The sequence below is a fragment of the Salvia hispanica genome, chromosome 6, assembly GCF_023119035.1.
Source record: "Salvia hispanica cultivar TCC Black 2014 chromosome 6, UniMelb_Shisp_WGS_1.0, whole genome shotgun sequence".
Taxonomy (NCBI): domain Eukaryota; kingdom Viridiplantae; phylum Streptophyta; class Magnoliopsida; order Lamiales; family Lamiaceae; genus Salvia; species Salvia hispanica.
In genome coordinates, this window is record NC_062970.1 from 4597909 (window position 1) to 4615935 (window position 18027).

The 18027-nt window shown below is 35.9% G+C and overlaps 1 protein-coding gene across 1 annotated transcript; it reads left to right on the forward strand.

Moving 5' to 3' along the window:
- Window positions 1–9237: 9237 nt before the first annotated feature.
- Window positions 9238–9654, forward strand: LOC125194523 (S-protein homolog 2-like). Its single transcript, XM_048092787.1, has one exon. The coding sequence runs from the start codon at window positions 9238–9240 to the stop codon at window positions 9652–9654; it is 417 nt and encodes a 138-aa protein (XP_047948744.1).
- The last annotated feature ends 8373 nt before the right edge of the window (window positions 9655–18027 follow it).

Sequence of the window (18027 nt, forward strand, 5' to 3'; positions counted from 1 at the left end):
GCGGAGAAATATAATTGTGGGGAAATTATTATTTATTTTCCTAAGGGATGAGTGAGAATTAAATAGGAACATATTTGTTATGTGGAATTTTCGGCCAATATATATATTGGAGAAGAAATAATATTATTCTTGGATTTAATTATTTGTTTGGGATAATTATCCAAATTAAATCCAAAGTCCAAATACTCTATAATTCCTACATGGAATTTTCGAACTCCACCTTGATTTATTCCCATGAGATTTTCGAAAATCTCATAGTTTGGAGAAGAGAGAATTATTTTATTATTTGACCTCTTATTTATTCTATTCCATGAATAAATATAAATATGCTAAAATATCCTAGCATATCTTGCCAAATCTAAGAAGATCTTACCATATCCTAATTAAATTAGGATTTGAATTTATTCCTTGTTGGAAGAGGAAAATACACGCCACTTTTGGCTATAATTGGGGAGATTTAATTATTTATTCTTGCTCCGTGATATATTATTCTACTCCGTGAAATATTCAAATTAAATCATAGGCTAATTATTTAAGCCTAATTTTCGAAAATCCTCTTACTTCTCAACAAATTTAACGCCACTCCCCCATATTCTCTACCAAATCTCTCCCAAATCTTTTATTTAATTAATTATTGGGATATTATTTGTGACTCTATAAATAGGAGAGAAACCCTAACCCTAGAGATCACAAAACCGGCGCCCCACTCCTCAACAAATTCGAAAATCTCTCCCCCACTCTCTCTAAGTTTTCTTCAAGTTTTCTTCAAGATTTCTTCATCAATTGAGAAGAATTCAAGTGAAATTCAAGAGATTATTGAAGAATCAAGACTAATTCCTTGTTTCTACCGTTCGTTCTTTTGGAAAAGGTACTTTATTTATTGATCTTCTCTTCTTCTACCGATTAATCGGTATTCTTGAGTCCACATGCATTTAGATGAGTGAAGGGGAAATAAATTGATGAAATTGGGATGCATGGATGTGTGTGTGTTTTTGACCGTGTGTGTGTGTGTGTGTGCACGCCTCGGTCGGCGTGCACAAGTGTGATGATCGTGTGCGTATGTTGTGTGTGTGGAACACTCATGCGTGATACGAATTATTGGTGATTTTGGAATGATTATTTAAATAAAAATGGTATGTTAATCATACATTGATTTTGATTGATGATTTTGAAAATAATCGATGGGAAAAAGGGAAACGTGAGATCATGCATGATTTGAAAATCCATGATTGAAACTGATTTGTGATACGCCTAATTTAAAGGTGATACTTCGCGCTCTCAGCGTGATAAACGAGGAGAAGAGAATTCTATCGAGCTAAACCTACGAGGTGGGCTTTCTTTTAAAATAAGGACATTGTCCTAAACTGATATTGATGAGAATGAAAGATGTGTTATCATGCCTTGATTTGTTTTGTCGTGCCTATCCCTCGTGGCTATGCCACTATTGTTATAATCGAATTCGGATCCTTGTAGAGCCGCAAACTCTACTTGGGTTAGTGTACACCAATGTTAGATATGTGTTATCATGCCTTGATTTGTTTTGTCGTGCCTATCCCTCGTGGCTATGCCACTATTGTTATAATCGAATTCGGATCCTTGTAGAGCCGCAAACTCTACTTGGGTTAGTGTACACCAATGTTAGACCGAGTGTCGGCGTACGGGTTGGCCGGTCTAGTGACCTGGATTGCGGCCGCATTCCTTGTCATGTAGAATGAGGATATGGTAAACGTCTATGAGAAAAATGGTTGCGCGACCGTGATATTTGAGAAAGAAGATATTTTGGTGCCTCGGGTCTTTCTAAAGTTAAAACCCCGATGGACACTTGAAAGTGGCATGATAATGACTATATTTGTGATAAAACTGTTTTCGGCAATGAGCCCATTGAGTATGTTTATCGTACTCAGCCCTGCATGTGTTTTCCTTATGTGCAGGTTGAGTGGTGACGAGCGGGCGGCGGTGTTGAGTAGAGAATAATAGAATGATCTGTTGGTACTTAAGGTGTCGTTGTGTCTTCATACATAGCCTCACTTCGTTCTTGGTCGCTTCCGCTATGCTATGCTATGCTATGCTATTTTTATGAAAACTTATGATCTTTTGGTTGGGATGAATGCTTTTATTTTCGTGGTTATGTTTTGGAATATGAACAGCTAGAAATACTCTTTTGAAGAACTTGGTTAAGCTTATTAAATCTTATGATGGATTCTCTTGCTAAGGCATTATTCTTCCTCTACTTAATTGTTCATTTAATGCTTTGGTCAAATCCCTTTTTAATGAAACCCTAGCCTACGTTTCTTTGATGCATTTAAGTCTACCTAGTTAGCGAACGCCGCATTTATTATACCCTAAATGGGCGGGTCGTTACAAGTCCATTGGATCTTATGATCTAACGGTTAGATTAATGCCACGTGTCATCTAATGATGTAGAATTTTAGACTAATAATGTAGCTCGGATAATAATGTAGCAATTTAGGTTAATAATGTACAGTTTTAGTCTTACAATGTACATTTCTAGTCTAATAATGTACCTCGCCTAATAATGTAGATTTTTAGTATGATAATGTAACTAATCACAACCATCCAATCTAATGATCTAAGGGTTGTGATTTGTGTTGTGTTTTACACTAAGATGCTGTAAGGACCCTAACACACCCCTATATATATATATATATATATATATATAAGGATGTGAATGTTTCAGGTTAAGCAACTTCTTAGCGTTCCAAAACAATCAATAACGTTGGGCAGTCTACTTTCTTCTATTATAGCAATATTAGTCATAATTTTGAGGGTCATACGCGCCAGCCGCAATAGGTACATTGTGTTTTCTAACTGTCTTGATTTCAATTGAGATGCTTTAATTAGTTGTTTTCCACTACTCATAATCAGGCGCAAGCTTAGGCTCAACAAGAATTAAAATGTTACAAGTGAGCCTCTCCTTAATTTGCATCATCAGGTAGAGGCTAATGAAGGGGACTGATCTCTTCATCTTCAACTCCCAGTTAAATATGGAAACAAAACCCTTTATTCCCATCATCTTCTTCTCCAATACATGTTACATGTCATTTTATTCATAAAATTTCATCACTAGATGAGTTATCACCCCTACCAAATATGTATATTGGATTCTATGTTTGATACTTTTTTCACTGGAAATCCAAAGCTGTGCTTCGTGCCATCATTTACATTAATTATCGGTGTAATGTTGTAAAAGTGAGGTATAATCAACTTCGTAGTTTATACAATCTTAATTATTGATGTATTATAATATACTACTACTATATACTAGTTGGCCACCCATGCTACGCAGTACACACAAACTACGTACTCCATTTGTTTCATCTTAAGTGTTCAACTTTTCATTTTAAATTATCGTGACTAATTTTTATTTAGCAAAAAAATAATATTTTACTCTCTCTTTTATTTTATTTACTCTTCATATTCTTGGCTTATATTATTCTATCCACTTAACTCAATAAATATATATATATATATATATATATATATATATATATATATATATATATTCTAAATCCCTTGCAAAAAGAAGGTTTGCAACGGAAATACTACTGCAATAAAATAAATATTATTATTTTAACTTGGATGAGTTTCGGAATAATACACAAATCTTAAAATAAAACAATAGGCGTCTAATTTCAAATCATATGGGTGTACTATATTAAACTCTACTATACAATGATATTAGAGAAAACGGCGCAACAGATTTAATGGAAAGCGTCAAAATTCATATAACGGTTGAATTAGTCAATACATATTTTTATCATATAAATAGATTTTAAAAAAATCCAAAAATAGAATAAGCCAATGTACAAAGCAAAGCGTCTCTACTCTCTACCAAATTTATAATATTTAGAAATATTTTGAACTAAGGTTGAAGTCATAATAATTGTCTTTCTTTACTCTTTGTCAACTTTCATAATTTAAAATAAATAAATATTAAACTAATTCTTTTTTTAACCATTATAAAACGTCAGAGAGCAAAGAGGTGTCCGTATAAAGTTATAAAAAAAATGAAAGATCAGAGAAATTGAGGAATCATATATATTCATCGAGATTTTTTTTCAGACGACCCATATACTTAATTAATGAGAGTAGGTATAGTAGAAAACTGCCAGCTAGAATTTCATTGATTCAATTAATTATTCCTTAAAGTTTATTCACTTCATCCTTGTTTTTGTTCTCCTATAATGAAGAATCATCAATATATATATTTACTCCATTATATTTGAAAAATGAATATGAGAAGTATAAATTTTATTTATTCTCTGTTATTTTCACATGTTTTTGCAGGAGAATTATTTTTTTCTATAAAAGAATAAAAAAATGGCGCAACCATTATATTATTTCATTTTCACTCAATTCATGATAATATTAATTACACGGGTATCGACGTGATAATCTTTTTCCATATATATATTACTTCACATTTCTAATGAAAGGACGAAAAAAACTGAGACCACAAATATACTCCACTGTTTTTATAACTCAACAGAAAGGTCAACAGAAAGGTGGACTTTTCAAATGAGACAGAAGGGGAAATATACTATATTGTCAGTTTTTTGTTGAATTTTGTGGTGATGGAAAATTCACCATTTCGATAGCATCTACTTTCATTATTAAGAAAAAATACTTAATCTATCTATACGAAGGCGAGTTTTGGCTTTATTTTAAAATATTTATAAGTTGTGGGACAATTTGAATATTTATAAAAATATGTCAAAATCAATATAGAGCATGAAGGTTAAAAATAACAGCTATCCATAAATAATAATTATAAATGTGCATTGATAATTCAGCCATGGATATCAGTTTATAAAATGGGGTTACGAGTCATAACATCAGCTACAAATTTCCGGCTGCAATATACAAAATAATTATAAAATAAATTAAATGTGCATTGACGTTTAATAAGATTTAATAGGTCCTATACAATTCAAACATTTAAAAGGACAATAATTTCCAAAAATAACTGTAAAATAAACTAATGTGATTTAAATTGCAATATGTCATTAATCCTTATAGCCACAGCCAGGGATGTCAATTCAATCTGAAATCCGTGGGCCGGCCCGAACAACCCGGTAATATGAGCGGGTTAGGGCTGTAATTTTATTACCCGAATACAAAACGGGCTAAACGGGTTGGTCCGAATGGGTTGGCAGGTTAACCGGGTTGGCCCGAACGGATTGCGGGTTAGCCCGATGGGTTGTGAGTTTTAATTATAAAATATTAAGTTTTAGAGGTTTTTTATATTTTTGAATCATCAATCTTCATTCTACACAATCATTAGTCTTATTCAATCTTTATTCTACACTTTTCCACTCGATCCCACAATATCAGCTTTCAAGTTCCATCTCAACTCATTATTGCACCATCCCATCATCTGTTTCTAGTTACGATTATAGGGGTGTCGAAATGGGTACCCGCGGGTGTCCGCACCCGATTTTGCGGGTACCCGAACCCGACAATTCAAGTTTATGGTACCCGATACCCGACCTGCAGAGCAATGCGGGTATCCCGACTACCCGCATTGGGTACCCGAACCTACATATGCGGGTACCCGCACCCGCTGCATGTCCCGTTAAGTAGTGAGAAATTATTGTTAGTTATATAGATTTTGGCCTGCCTCCTTTTATCTATCATTGATGTGGGAATTGTTTTTGCTTAAAAGCTTCTCCTAATACTAATACAAATAGTATGAAATATTTCTTATGCAAGTGTTATAACCATATTCATCCATTTACTGCTCAAGTTAATGTAAGATATTAACTCATTAATTGAAAGAAATAATTCCGCTAAGACATTTATGAGAGCTCAAGGTGATATAAATATTATAGAATGTTGTTCAAAATTGGTGCGGAGCAGCCGAGCAATTAACTATACATATCAAACGTTAATCAATGTAAATGTAGGAGAATAAAATTTTAACATATCGGATTTATTACTTTGTGGGTTAATCATATGCTTTAACTCATTTTATTTTTATAAATTTAAAAGTAATTAGAGAGGAGCATAGCTGTAGAAATAAGAAAGGGGAGTTAAGCAAGTTGCTCTGGCTCTTTCTCATGCTTGGTTGCCCGACATTGAGAGTAGATATATGGTGATTTAAGATTGTTGTATAAATAAAGGGTAAAATTTAGACCTAATTAAAGTTTGAATCGGGTAATTGGTCGGGTAATCGGGTATACCCGCTCGGGTAATGGGTATACCCAATACCCAATAATATCCTAGATTGAATACCCGATCCCGACCCCGACCCCGATCCCGATTTTTGCGGGTATCGGGTCGGGTTTTAAAATACCCGTTACCCGCTACCCGTTTCAACACCCCTAGTTACGAACCACCAATGCCAATGAAGATAAAATTAAGAACTAACCCATCAAAATTTTATTTTAATAATGATTCACGTAAGATATGATTTTTAATTTTCATAAAGAATTAGTTACGAACAATGCCATAATAATGACACGAACACAAGCTTTAATTTATATTGTAGTTGATCGAGATGAAAGGCTTCTTTTCAAGTATTATTAAAGAAAACTATGAAAATTTGAAGATTTTATATGATTCTAAACTAAAAGGAAAAAAGTATCTAAAATTTAAAATCATTTTATAGAATAAAATTTTGATACAAGAGATTATTTTCGAAAGCTTTTAGGCCGAATAGCCCGATGGGTTAGCCCAAAACCCGACGGGTTAGGATTGAAAATTTATGACCTAAAAAATCCATAACCCGAATGGCCCGCACCCAAATAGGCCGGCGACCCGAGTGGGCTGGCCAGAACCCGAACGGATTAGCCCGATTGACATCCCTAGCCACAGCATTTGCAACCGCCAACAATCGTAGCAATATGTCATTTGTCATATACTAATGCAAATTAGGCATTTAATAGCAGTTACAAATCCATAATCCTAAAAATAAAGTCTATTTTTTGACTTTACAATACAACATAATGACTATATAAATGGCCATTGATGTTATAAATAATGGCTTATGTTTAAGACAAGACTCTATAAATACAAGACCGAACAAAATCATTGGTGGTGATGTTAGCCTAACTATAGTATACACTACATAACAACAAAATCGCTTGATGCTCGATGACGTCACCATGGTCCGCTCGAGAATGATCTCCTCAAGTGAGAGGTGAGTGAGGGCTGGTGGCAACGAGCTTTACCTATGGTTGAAAAAAAGGCAGAAGGTTGGATTGGTATTGGAGAGAGAGCTTTTGAGAAATAGATGAGATGCAGAAAAATGAGGAGGTTCTATTTAGTTTTGAAATTTAAGATTTTATTTTTTCAAAATGAGACGGGCTAAATGGGTGAACTGTTGATTGATTGAAAATTAATGAGAGTAATAGGTGTCAATTCATTCTTAATTTATGGGATCGATGAGATGAATGAGCAATTTCATATGTGCAATATATGAATATATTTTGAATTTTTTATCTTCCAAAAAATACTCCCTCCGTCCCGCTTTAGCAGTCATATTGACTTTTCTGTCATCTTTTTGTAAAAATATAAAAAATAGTTAAAGTGAAGAAATGGTAAAGTAAGAGAGACAATAATATAGATAAGAGTCTTATCTATATTATTGTCTCTCTTACTTTACCATTTCTTCACTTTAACTATTTTTTATATTTTTACAAAAAGATGACAGAAAAGTCAATATGACTGCTAAAGCGGGACGGAGGGAGTAATTTACAAGATAAATTGATGTAGTGGAAATAATGTGATTAATTGAATGTGTTTTCTAAAGTTTTTGCCGTTTTTATCCTCCATATTAAATAAATACCATTCATATATATTATAATTAAGTAACTCATCAATATTATTTATTTAATAATTAATTAAATTAAATTTATTACTCGATTGGTGTTTAATGTGATAAAAAAAACTCACCAAAAATAATGTTTCAATATTAATATGAAATAAATTTATATAAGTCATCCTTTTAAGTTATGTTTTAGTTTTATAAATTATTCTTAATTATGTTTTTTTGTTATTTTCATTCATTTTTAATTACTGCTATGTTTTTCTTTTTAGATTTTGAGTTTTCTATTTAATTTTGAAATTTAAGATATTAATTTTTGAACTGAAATTGATTAAATGAGTGAAAATGTTGACTAATTAACAATTAATGGATACCAATCCATTCATAATTTATGGGATTGATAAGATTATTGGACAATTTAATATACACTACCATATATAAATACAATAAACTTTAAATTTTCTGCATTCAAAAAGATAATTAACAAGATAATGTAATGAAAATAACGTTATTAATTAGTAGTATTAAGTATTAAATGGTACTGAGAGAATGACTGAAAATTGTGTCATCATCTTAATTGCGACGGAAGATATTTGTCATATTTTGTCATTCATTCATTTATTGCTATATTTTTATTAGATTTTAGATTTTGTACATTTACTATATGTTATTTTAGTTAAAATTTTGCATGAAGTAGTATTATTTATCTCACTTTTCAAAGAGAATATTCTTTTGAATTTATGATAATTGATATTTATATAACCAGTAATTCAAACAACTTTAAGACTTAAATTATCAATAATTTGTTGGAATTAGTATGCAAAACCTTCACACTACAGTGAGTTATATAGTAGTAGTAATAACCAAGCTTTTCAAAAAATGAAAGAAAATTTATATTTATAGTTATCATATTAATTTTTGTTAATATTTATATTTATTTATTGGCTAATTCATTATTATTTTTATTGTTTACAACTTTGACATTTTGAACATTATAAATTTTGAGACTAACTATTTCGTATGTATGGTATTTTAGTATTGAACGAGGTATGATTGCTCCCTTTAATAAATCCAATAATAATCTAATTAATATATGTGTTTTTATTATTTGTATTAGTTACAAGTCGACTCAACTCGTCCCCCTATTTTTAGCATTTCCATTTCTCTTGCTTTTCTGCATCCAAAATAACCATCTATGATTACCATTTGATTAGCTTTTATTGTATACCTTTATCTCCGGTAATTAACTTTTTATACTCCATTAATGAAAAGATCAATCTACCAATATAATTGAAGTGTGACGATACATGGAGTATATTTTGAGTTGAAAATAAAAGATATTTTGGTTTAAAATCAATTCAATGCAAATAACATTTGCTCATAAAAATTCATGACTATATATATGAGCCCCCAAACCCTTGAAATCTCATCTGATGCACTAAACCCAAATGTCTCAATTCAAAATCCTCTTCCTGATCACTCTAACACATCTTCTTCTTCTCCAAACATCGGCCCGCACGTGCTTTTTCACGAGCGAATACACGGTCCACGTAGTGACCTTCCTCCCCAAGGACTCTCCGCCACTGGAGTTTCACTGTGCATCTGGAGACAATGATCTCGGAAATCATAAGCTCACTTCCTACGGCTCTCAATACAAGTGGTCGTTTTGCGATAACATAAGGCACACCACCTTGTTCTTCTGCACTCTGCATTGGGGAAACAAGAAGAAGTCCATCGACGTGTTTAGATCGTCGTGGAGGAAAAAGTGTACCTCCGGTATGTGCGTTTGGGCAGCTCAAAAAGATGGTATCTATTTCGGTAATGGTACACCCATCTTCAACAAAGAATTTGATTGGGACACTTGAATTTTAATGTATCTTAGTATGTTTCTTCTCTGCAAAAATTAATAAATCAATTACTACAAATTTCCAGATTTGGAGATGTATCTATATTTTATAATGCCCCTATATAACTTTGTCATAAGCTAAATTTGAATATGGATTTATATACTTTTATTTTAAATAGAATGAAAATTGAATAAATATATATGCATTATCTATATCTATCTATGCATATATAAAAGGTGAGTTTTGGCCTTAGTTTGAATATTAATGAGTTTTGGGCAAGTTTTATATTCATATCACAGTTACTATGATTCCTTCAATCCTACCATTTTAAATATTTAATGAATTGTGAATAAATAAGTTAAAATTTTCAAGGATAGGGTTTTGATTATTGTAAAATTTTAATCAATCTTAATAAAGATGGATTGACATATATCAACATATCTTTCTACACTAATTTTCAGAAGTAAACATCCTCTTTTTGATTAAAGCTCATCCATATGATGCATGTGGTAAAATCATCTGACCCAAGCCACTTAGGTATTGATATACTGTACCTTGTTAGGATCATTGACTATGAACATTTTTTGATTCTATCACTTTGTTTTTTGTCACTTACATAAAATTTCAAACTAATTGAAATTGAAAAGCAATATTGCTTTTATTTTTTTTATTCTTTGATGTAGTTTGGAATTGCAACCCAATGGTATAACCTTAATTTTAAAGCACAAATCAATGAATTGGTGGCAAAAAAATCTTTGTTTCTAAGAAACACCAGTATCTCCCCCCGTGCTATGCACGGCAAATAGAACTTTTTAAAATATTATATTATTCTATTTTTGTAATTTAGAATTTATATTTTTGATACTAATAACAATTTAATTAAATAGAAATGTTGGTATAATAATAAGTGTGAAAATAAAATAAAAATATAAAAAACTAACAATTAATAATTATAATTTCAATTTAGAGTAATATAAGTAAAATTTTAAACCCAATTCTGCAGTTTAAGTTCAGAGCATGATTATAATTTTAAAATTATAGTAATATTAAACAGAAATATTTTGGTATATACTACCTACTGACTACAAAAAGATATTCCATTTTAGCAATGCATAGTGCAATCTAATACCAAAACACCATCAATATGAAATTAGTACTCCTAGTACAATTTATTATAATCATAGAAAATTACAATAACAAACTATATATTAAATAAATAAATAAAATATAATCTACATTCATATTTCATCAAATTCAAAAATATAATTTATTATTTCATCACATAAATCCACAAGCGCTTGTTACATCTATATGTTTAATAAAAAAAATAATGTGTAAACTTTTCAACTTAATAATTGGACCAACTAATTGGAAAGTCCATTCCTAATAAATAATTTAGGCTAAAATGTCCATCTCTGACTTCTCTTCTCATCCAATATGTCTCAATCTTATCTTTTCCCCAACCTCTTCTGTCCAACTCCACCTATCTCATGTGCCCTAAATCTTCACCAGCCCTCTCCTGCACTTTCTATGTCCTAGCCAATGTGCCTCCACTATATGTAAGAACTTCAAATTAAAATCAACTATACATTGTATATTGCAATTTCAACAAATATTTATTATTGAAGGCAATACTACCGGAAAATAAGTTTTCAATTGCCCTTGGAGATGCTCTTATCTATCGCAATAAATCACTTCTCATACTTTTTTCTTATCTACCGGGAAAAATCTCCATTCGTAGTCATCAATCGCCGACGTAGCTTCTTTTTCCCTACTCGCTCTCTCCCCGGAGCCCCATACATGTTAATTATGGAGCCTAATCTCCTACCATATTTAGGATTTGTTTCCTAGAAGTATATTTCCTTGTGATAGATTTATTATTCCATAGAAGATATTTCCTTATGGAATATGTTTCCTAGTTGACTAGAATTAGGGCTCTCTATTTTGCTTATAAATAGAGGTGTCCCCTCATTGTAAAATCATCCTGAAATTATATAGTGAAATCCCTGGCTTGGCATCGCCCCCAGACGTAGATACACTTTGTATCGAACTGGGTAAACAATTCGTTGTGTTCATTCTCCTTTTATATTCGTGATTGCCTGTGTTTATTTCCCAACAACTGGTATCTAGAGCCTAGGGTTTAAGAGGCAGAAATCACGATGGGGATCGACGGGAAGATTGCTGTAGAGAAGTTCGACGGATCTGATTTCGGATTTTGGAAGATGCAGATTGAGGATTACCTGTACGGTAAAGATCTGTGGAAATCTTTAAAAGCCAAACCCGAAAAGATGGAACCGGAGGAGTGGGAGCTGCTGGACAGAAAAGCGATGAGCGCGATTAGGCTATCGTTGTCTAAGGAGGTGGCTTATATCACGACTGCAGCAAATTTATTTCAAGTTCTAAAACAATATGTATCAGAAACCATCAACGGCAAACAAGGTACATCTGATTAGACGATTGTTTAATTTTATAATGCAAGAGGGAAAGGAGGTGCAACAACATCTCAACGAGTTCAACATGATTACTTCACAACTGAACTCTGTTGATATTAAATTCGCTGATGAAATTCGTGCCCTAATTTTGCTATTGTCCCTGCCTGAGAGTTGGGCTGGCACAGTGACAGCAGTTACTGCTGCAGAGACAAACCTGACAGTTGACAGAGTAAGAGATCTGATGATTGGTGAGGAAGTTCGCCGGAAAGAATCGGGATCTTCTACTTCTGGTTCAGTATTGAGTACAGAACAGAGAGGCAGATCGAAGGGAAGGCAAAATCGTGGAAGATCAAAATCCAGAGGAAGGAGCCAATCCAAGAAGGATTTGGATCGAGTTAAATGCTGGAATTGTGATGAGTTTGGGCACTTTAGAAATCAGTGTGAGGCACCGAAGAAATATAAGAATAAGGATCAGAAAGAGAAGAATACAGCAAACGCTACCATGTCAGATGACGATGGCGAGGCGTTGGTCCTAAGTGTGAGTAGTCCGATGGAATCGTGGGTATTGGATTCTGGAGCGTCGTTCCATTCATGCAGCAATGTGGAGGTAATGGAAAACTACGTTCCTGGCGATTTAGGGAAAGTATATCTGGCTGATGACGAGCCCTTAGATATCGCGGGAAAGGGAAACGTGAAGGTAGTGACATCCAATGGATCCGTAATAAAACTGAATGGAGTCAGACACATTCCTGGATTACAGAGAAACTTGATTTCGATTGGGCAGCTTGATGCAGAAGGGTACACGGTAACATTTGGCTGCAGCAATTGGAAGATTACCAAGGGAGCTATGATAGTAGCTCGAGGTAAGAAGGAGGGTACGTTGTATACCACAACTAACTCCAAAGAATGCATTGATCTTGCAAGTGAAGCAAATAATGCAGATTTGTGGCATTGTCGTCTTGGCCACATGAGCGAGAAAGGGATGAAGATAATGTGCTCAAAAGGTTTACTGCCGGGCCTGAAAACAGTTGAAGTTGGCCTATGCGAGGATTGCGTGTTTGGGAAACAGAAAAGGGTGAGTTTCTCAAGAGGAGGCAGAAAATTGAAGACGCAGAAGTTGGAGTTGGTCCATAGCGATCTATGGGGACCAGCACCTGTGAAGTCCCTAGGAGGCTCTGAATATTATATGACATTCATCGACGACTCCACTCGAAAGGTATGGGTTTATTTTCTGAAGAGTAAATCTGATGCGTTTGATACTTTCAGGAAGTGGAAAGCCCTTGTTGAAACTGAAACCGGGCTGAAGGTGAAGTGTCTAAGATCCGATAATGGAGGAGAATATGAACTTGCAGAGTTCAAGGAGTTTTGCGCAGAGAATGGAATTCGCATGGAGAAGACTGTGAAAGGAACTCCACAGCAGAATGGAATCGCGGAGCGCATGAACAGAACATTGAATGAGCGAGCAAGATGCATGAGGTTGAAAAGTGGATTGCCAAAGAATTTTTGGGCAGATGCAGTCAACACAGCTGCGTTCCTAATCAATAGAGGTCCATCAGTTCCGTTGGAGTTTCGGATACCCGAGGAGGTTTGGACAGGAAAAGAGGTGAATCTATCTTACCTACGTATCTTTGGTTGTGTTGCTTATGCTCATGTTAGTTCTGTTGAGAGAAGTAAGTTGGATGCAAAATCTATTAAGTGTACGTTCATTGGTTATGGAGGCGATGAGTTCGGTTATAGACTCTGGGATGAGCAGAACCGTAAGGTTATTCACAGTAGAGATGTCGTTTTCAATGAACAGGTATTATACAAGGATAGATTGGAGGCATCGAGTTCCAGCAGTTCTGAGCCCCAAGTAGTCGAGCTAGACATCTCAAACTCGAGTGGGAGCAAGGAGAGTCAGAATGCTGAAGAGGTGCTTGAAGAAGAACCAAGCACTCCACCACCGATTATTCCGCTGCCTAAACAGACTAGAGAGCGACGTGCACCTGATAGGTACTCGCCCTCCAATTTCTATTTGTTACTTACTGATGGTGGTGAACCTGAGTGTTATGCAGAGGCAGGAGAAGGCCCTGATAAACGAAGGTGGAAAATTGCCATGGATGACGAGTTTGCCTCTCTTCTCCTGAATGGCACATGGGAGCTTGTGGAACTTCCAAAAGGGAAAAAGGCATTGCATTGCAAGTGGGTCTATCGAATCAAAGGTGAAGCTGATGGTAGCAAGCGCTACAAGGCTAGGCTGGTTGTCAAGGGATTTGAGCAACGATACGGTATTGATTATACAGATGTCTTCACTCCTGTTGTGAAACTGACTACTATTCGTTTAGTGTTGAGTATGGTAGTTGCAGAAAATCTATTGTTACATCAGATGGATGTAAAGACGGCATTCCTTCATGGTGATTTGGAGGATGAGTTGTACATGACACAGCCCGAGGGATTCGTAGTAAAAGGAAAGGAAAATCTTGTGTGCAAGTTGAAGAAGAGCTTGTATGGCTTAAAGCAAGCTCCCAAGCAGTGGTACAAGAAGTTTGATGGATTCATGATGGAGATTGGCTATAAAAGATGCTACGCTGACCATTGTTGTTACTACAAGAGGTTTGACAAGAGCTATCTTATCCTGTTATTATATGTTGATGATATGTTGATCGCAGGAGGTGATCCAAAGGAGATGGATAAGTTGAAAAGGCAATTGTCTGAACGATTCTCCATGAAAGATCTTGGAGAGGCTAATCAAATTTTGGGCATGAGAATCGAACGTGACAAGGCGGCAGGAAAATTGTATCTTTCGCAAGCTGCTTACATTGGTAAGGTTTTGGAAAGATTCAACATGAATAATTCGAAGCCAGTAAGTGTGCCTTTGGGCAGTCACTTCAAGCTGTCGAAGAAGGAGTCGCCGAGTACAAAAGAAGAACGTTGATAAGGCTAATTTCATGCATTGGTTATATAGTGAAAAGCATCACATTTCTGTTGGGTCTAACATGTTTGATTAAGCCAGGTGTGTGATAAAGCGCTAGATCCAGGAGATACTGGAGGAAACAGTCTAGCGAGGAACAGAGCAGAAATTGATCAAAACTGAAGAAAAAGAAGGCTAGAGGAAGGGAGTTAATAGCTGAGGGCAACAAAGTCTATCTATACCTCGCTGGGCCCCACCTCAACGCCTATAAATGGAGGAGTATGCAGCACGAAAAAATAGAGAGAACTTTTGCTCACACTTAGCTCACACACACACACACTTGGAAATGGGAATTCGGGATGGTTAAGGGGGTCGTTTTTTAGTTCAGTAGTTCCGACGTAACACCGTCCGCGTGAGGGCGAAGATACAATCATTTTAATTTCAGTTTGTTGTTTCTTGTTTTTTCGAACTTCACTTTCGGGAGTCGAATCTGCTGTTGATGTTGCTTAATTTCCTATGCATTTCTGTTTGGTTCATTTACCTTTGTTGGAGTTGATTTATGTTGAGCTATTTTCTCTGTCGACATGGTGTTTGATCTGGGAGTTCGATTGTTGATCTGTAATTGTTGTTGTTGATCTGTGGAGAATCCAAATCTGTTGTTATGGAGCTGTTTTTGGTTGGAGTTTTGTGTCGGATGCTTGGATCCGGAGTGGATTTAGCATCCGAGTTTTGGATCTGAGCAGGGGAGATAGATTTGTGCATGAATTTCAAGTGTTATGCTCTGTTTCTGTTTGGCTTCGTCTAGTAGCGTAGAATTTTCTGTTATCTTTTCGTATGTCACCTACCTGTTTTGAATCTGATTGTTTGTTTCCGAATCGCGTCCGATTAAATTTACCGAGTGTTCTTGCGAGTCCGTCGGAGAAGATGAAGTCATTTTTCAGTTGATGCTTTAGTTAGTTATTCTGCAGCTTTTCTTTTCGTCCGTATCTACCTTTTCAGCTTTGGGTCCCACTTGCATTTTAAATTCCCTGGTCTAGGTAAATTAGTTACGAGTCTTTAGATCTAGTGATTGTCTAGTCTTAGTTTTCATGCAATATTCATTTCTGCCTAGATCTAGCTGTTAGCATAGCAGAGTTCATTTCCAAACCTAGTTTAATTTCCTCTCAACCCCAAAAAAATGCGTGGCCTAGGAGGCTTGATAATTTTACAAGCACTAGGAAGAGACAGAGCAATCACTAAACACACTGCACGCTTCAAATGGCGCCGTTGCCGGGGATGGATGGCGTAGTTTTTTTTTATATATGTTTAGAGATTTGGTGTATATAGTTTTAATTTTTGTGTTTCTTTTTGTTGACAGTTTATGAGCAAAAGCTCACGGTCAGGAATCTGGAGCAACCCGTCTTGGTCAAGGAACGTCCAATTGAGGTGGCAAGTCAAGGAATCAACATCAGCCGTTACTACCAGATCAGGGTTGTCAACAGTAGATCCGTTTCCGTTTGAATCAGGAAGCGAAGAAGAGTGGAATTCATCGGGGAAGGAGGATCCACAGTCGTCATCAGAAACTGAACATTCGGAAGAGGAATCTGTAATGGCAAACGTAGTGGACACAGACCCAGAAATTGGTTCACTCACTGCACATCTGGATGGAGAGCCAGCCCATGCCATAGTGTCGAATCAGCGCCAGCGATCTATTGAGATTAAAACAAATGTGCTTGGCGTTTTACCTACATTCTCAGGGCGGAGAAACGAGTGTCCTTACGAATTTTTGAACGAGTTCAGCAAGCTATGCAGCATCCAGAAGAGGCCCAACGAAACTACTGAGGAGGACTACCGCTTGCGTGCGATTCCATTTGCCTTAAAGGGAGAGGCCAACACATGGTTGCTGAGGCTTCCGCCTGACTCAATCACCACGTGGAGGGATTTCAAACTGGAATTCCTGGACTATTTTTTCCCGTCCAACAAAACAAATGCTCTCAAAAAGGAGATTCAAGAATGCAAGCAGGACTACGATGAGTCTTTAAGCCAATATTGGTCTCGGTTTAAGGGACTGCTTGATGCTTGTCCTAATCATAGAATGATGGAGGCTGAAACATTTTATTTGTTCTATGAAGGAGCAAATCCTGAATCCAAGGACTTAATGAATTCCTCGAGCGGGGGGAATTTTACCAAGAACAGGGCAAGTGAAGCGCGCGAAATTCTGGGAAGATTAATTGACGCGAAGAAAGCGTATGACAATCCGCGTGCCATCATGAGGAGAAGTTCAGCGAATGCAGTTAAGGAACAAGAAGGAGAAGGGGTTAGAGATAGGATTGATCGATTGGAGAAGGCACTGCTAAATGCCATTGAAAGGAAGAATACCCCTGGTCAGGAGGAACATCAAATCCAATGCTATAGCAGCCCATCACCCGATGGAGAGTTTCAAGCTCAAGCAAATGCGATGGGGAATTGGAACCAAAACAATCAAAATACAAGCTGGAACCAGTGGAAGATTAAGGATGCACCATGGAGGGATAACCCTTGTTTTAGGTGGGCTGAAGGAAACCAACAACTGCAATTGCAATACCCAGGTCCAGCGGAGAACCAGCAGAATTGGCCCAACCGGAATGGAGGTCAGGGAAATTATCGCCAGAACCAGATTGTTGGAACAAGTCAGAATCAAGGTTCCAGTTCAAATCAAACAAATTACCGGCCTCAGAGGAATCTAGATGACATGGTGCATGACCTGGTCAGCTCTCAGCAACACATGCAGAATAACATGCAGGCTAACAATGACGTGGTGCACAAAATTCAGGATGCTCAAAAGGAGCAGAAGTCTGCCATGGACATGCTGGCAAAGCAAATGTCACAGTTAGCCACATCGTTGAATGAAATGCGGGGAAATGAAGGAAGACTGTCTGCCACGGTCAAGCCACCAGACCGAGCAAACATTAGTCAAATCACTTTGAGATCCGGACGAGGCTATGAAGGACCGACGCTGGAGAGTGATGAAAAGATACCTTCACAGGTGATCAAAGGAAAAGAAAGCCGAGAGTCTCAAGGGGATAACCCTAGACCCAGAGAAGTCCTTGT

Excerpts from the sequence above, each read along its gene's own strand:
- LOC125194523 (XM_048092787.1), top strand. The coding sequence starts at position 9,238 with ATGTCTCAATTCAAAATCCTCTTCCTGATCACTCTAACACATCTTCTT.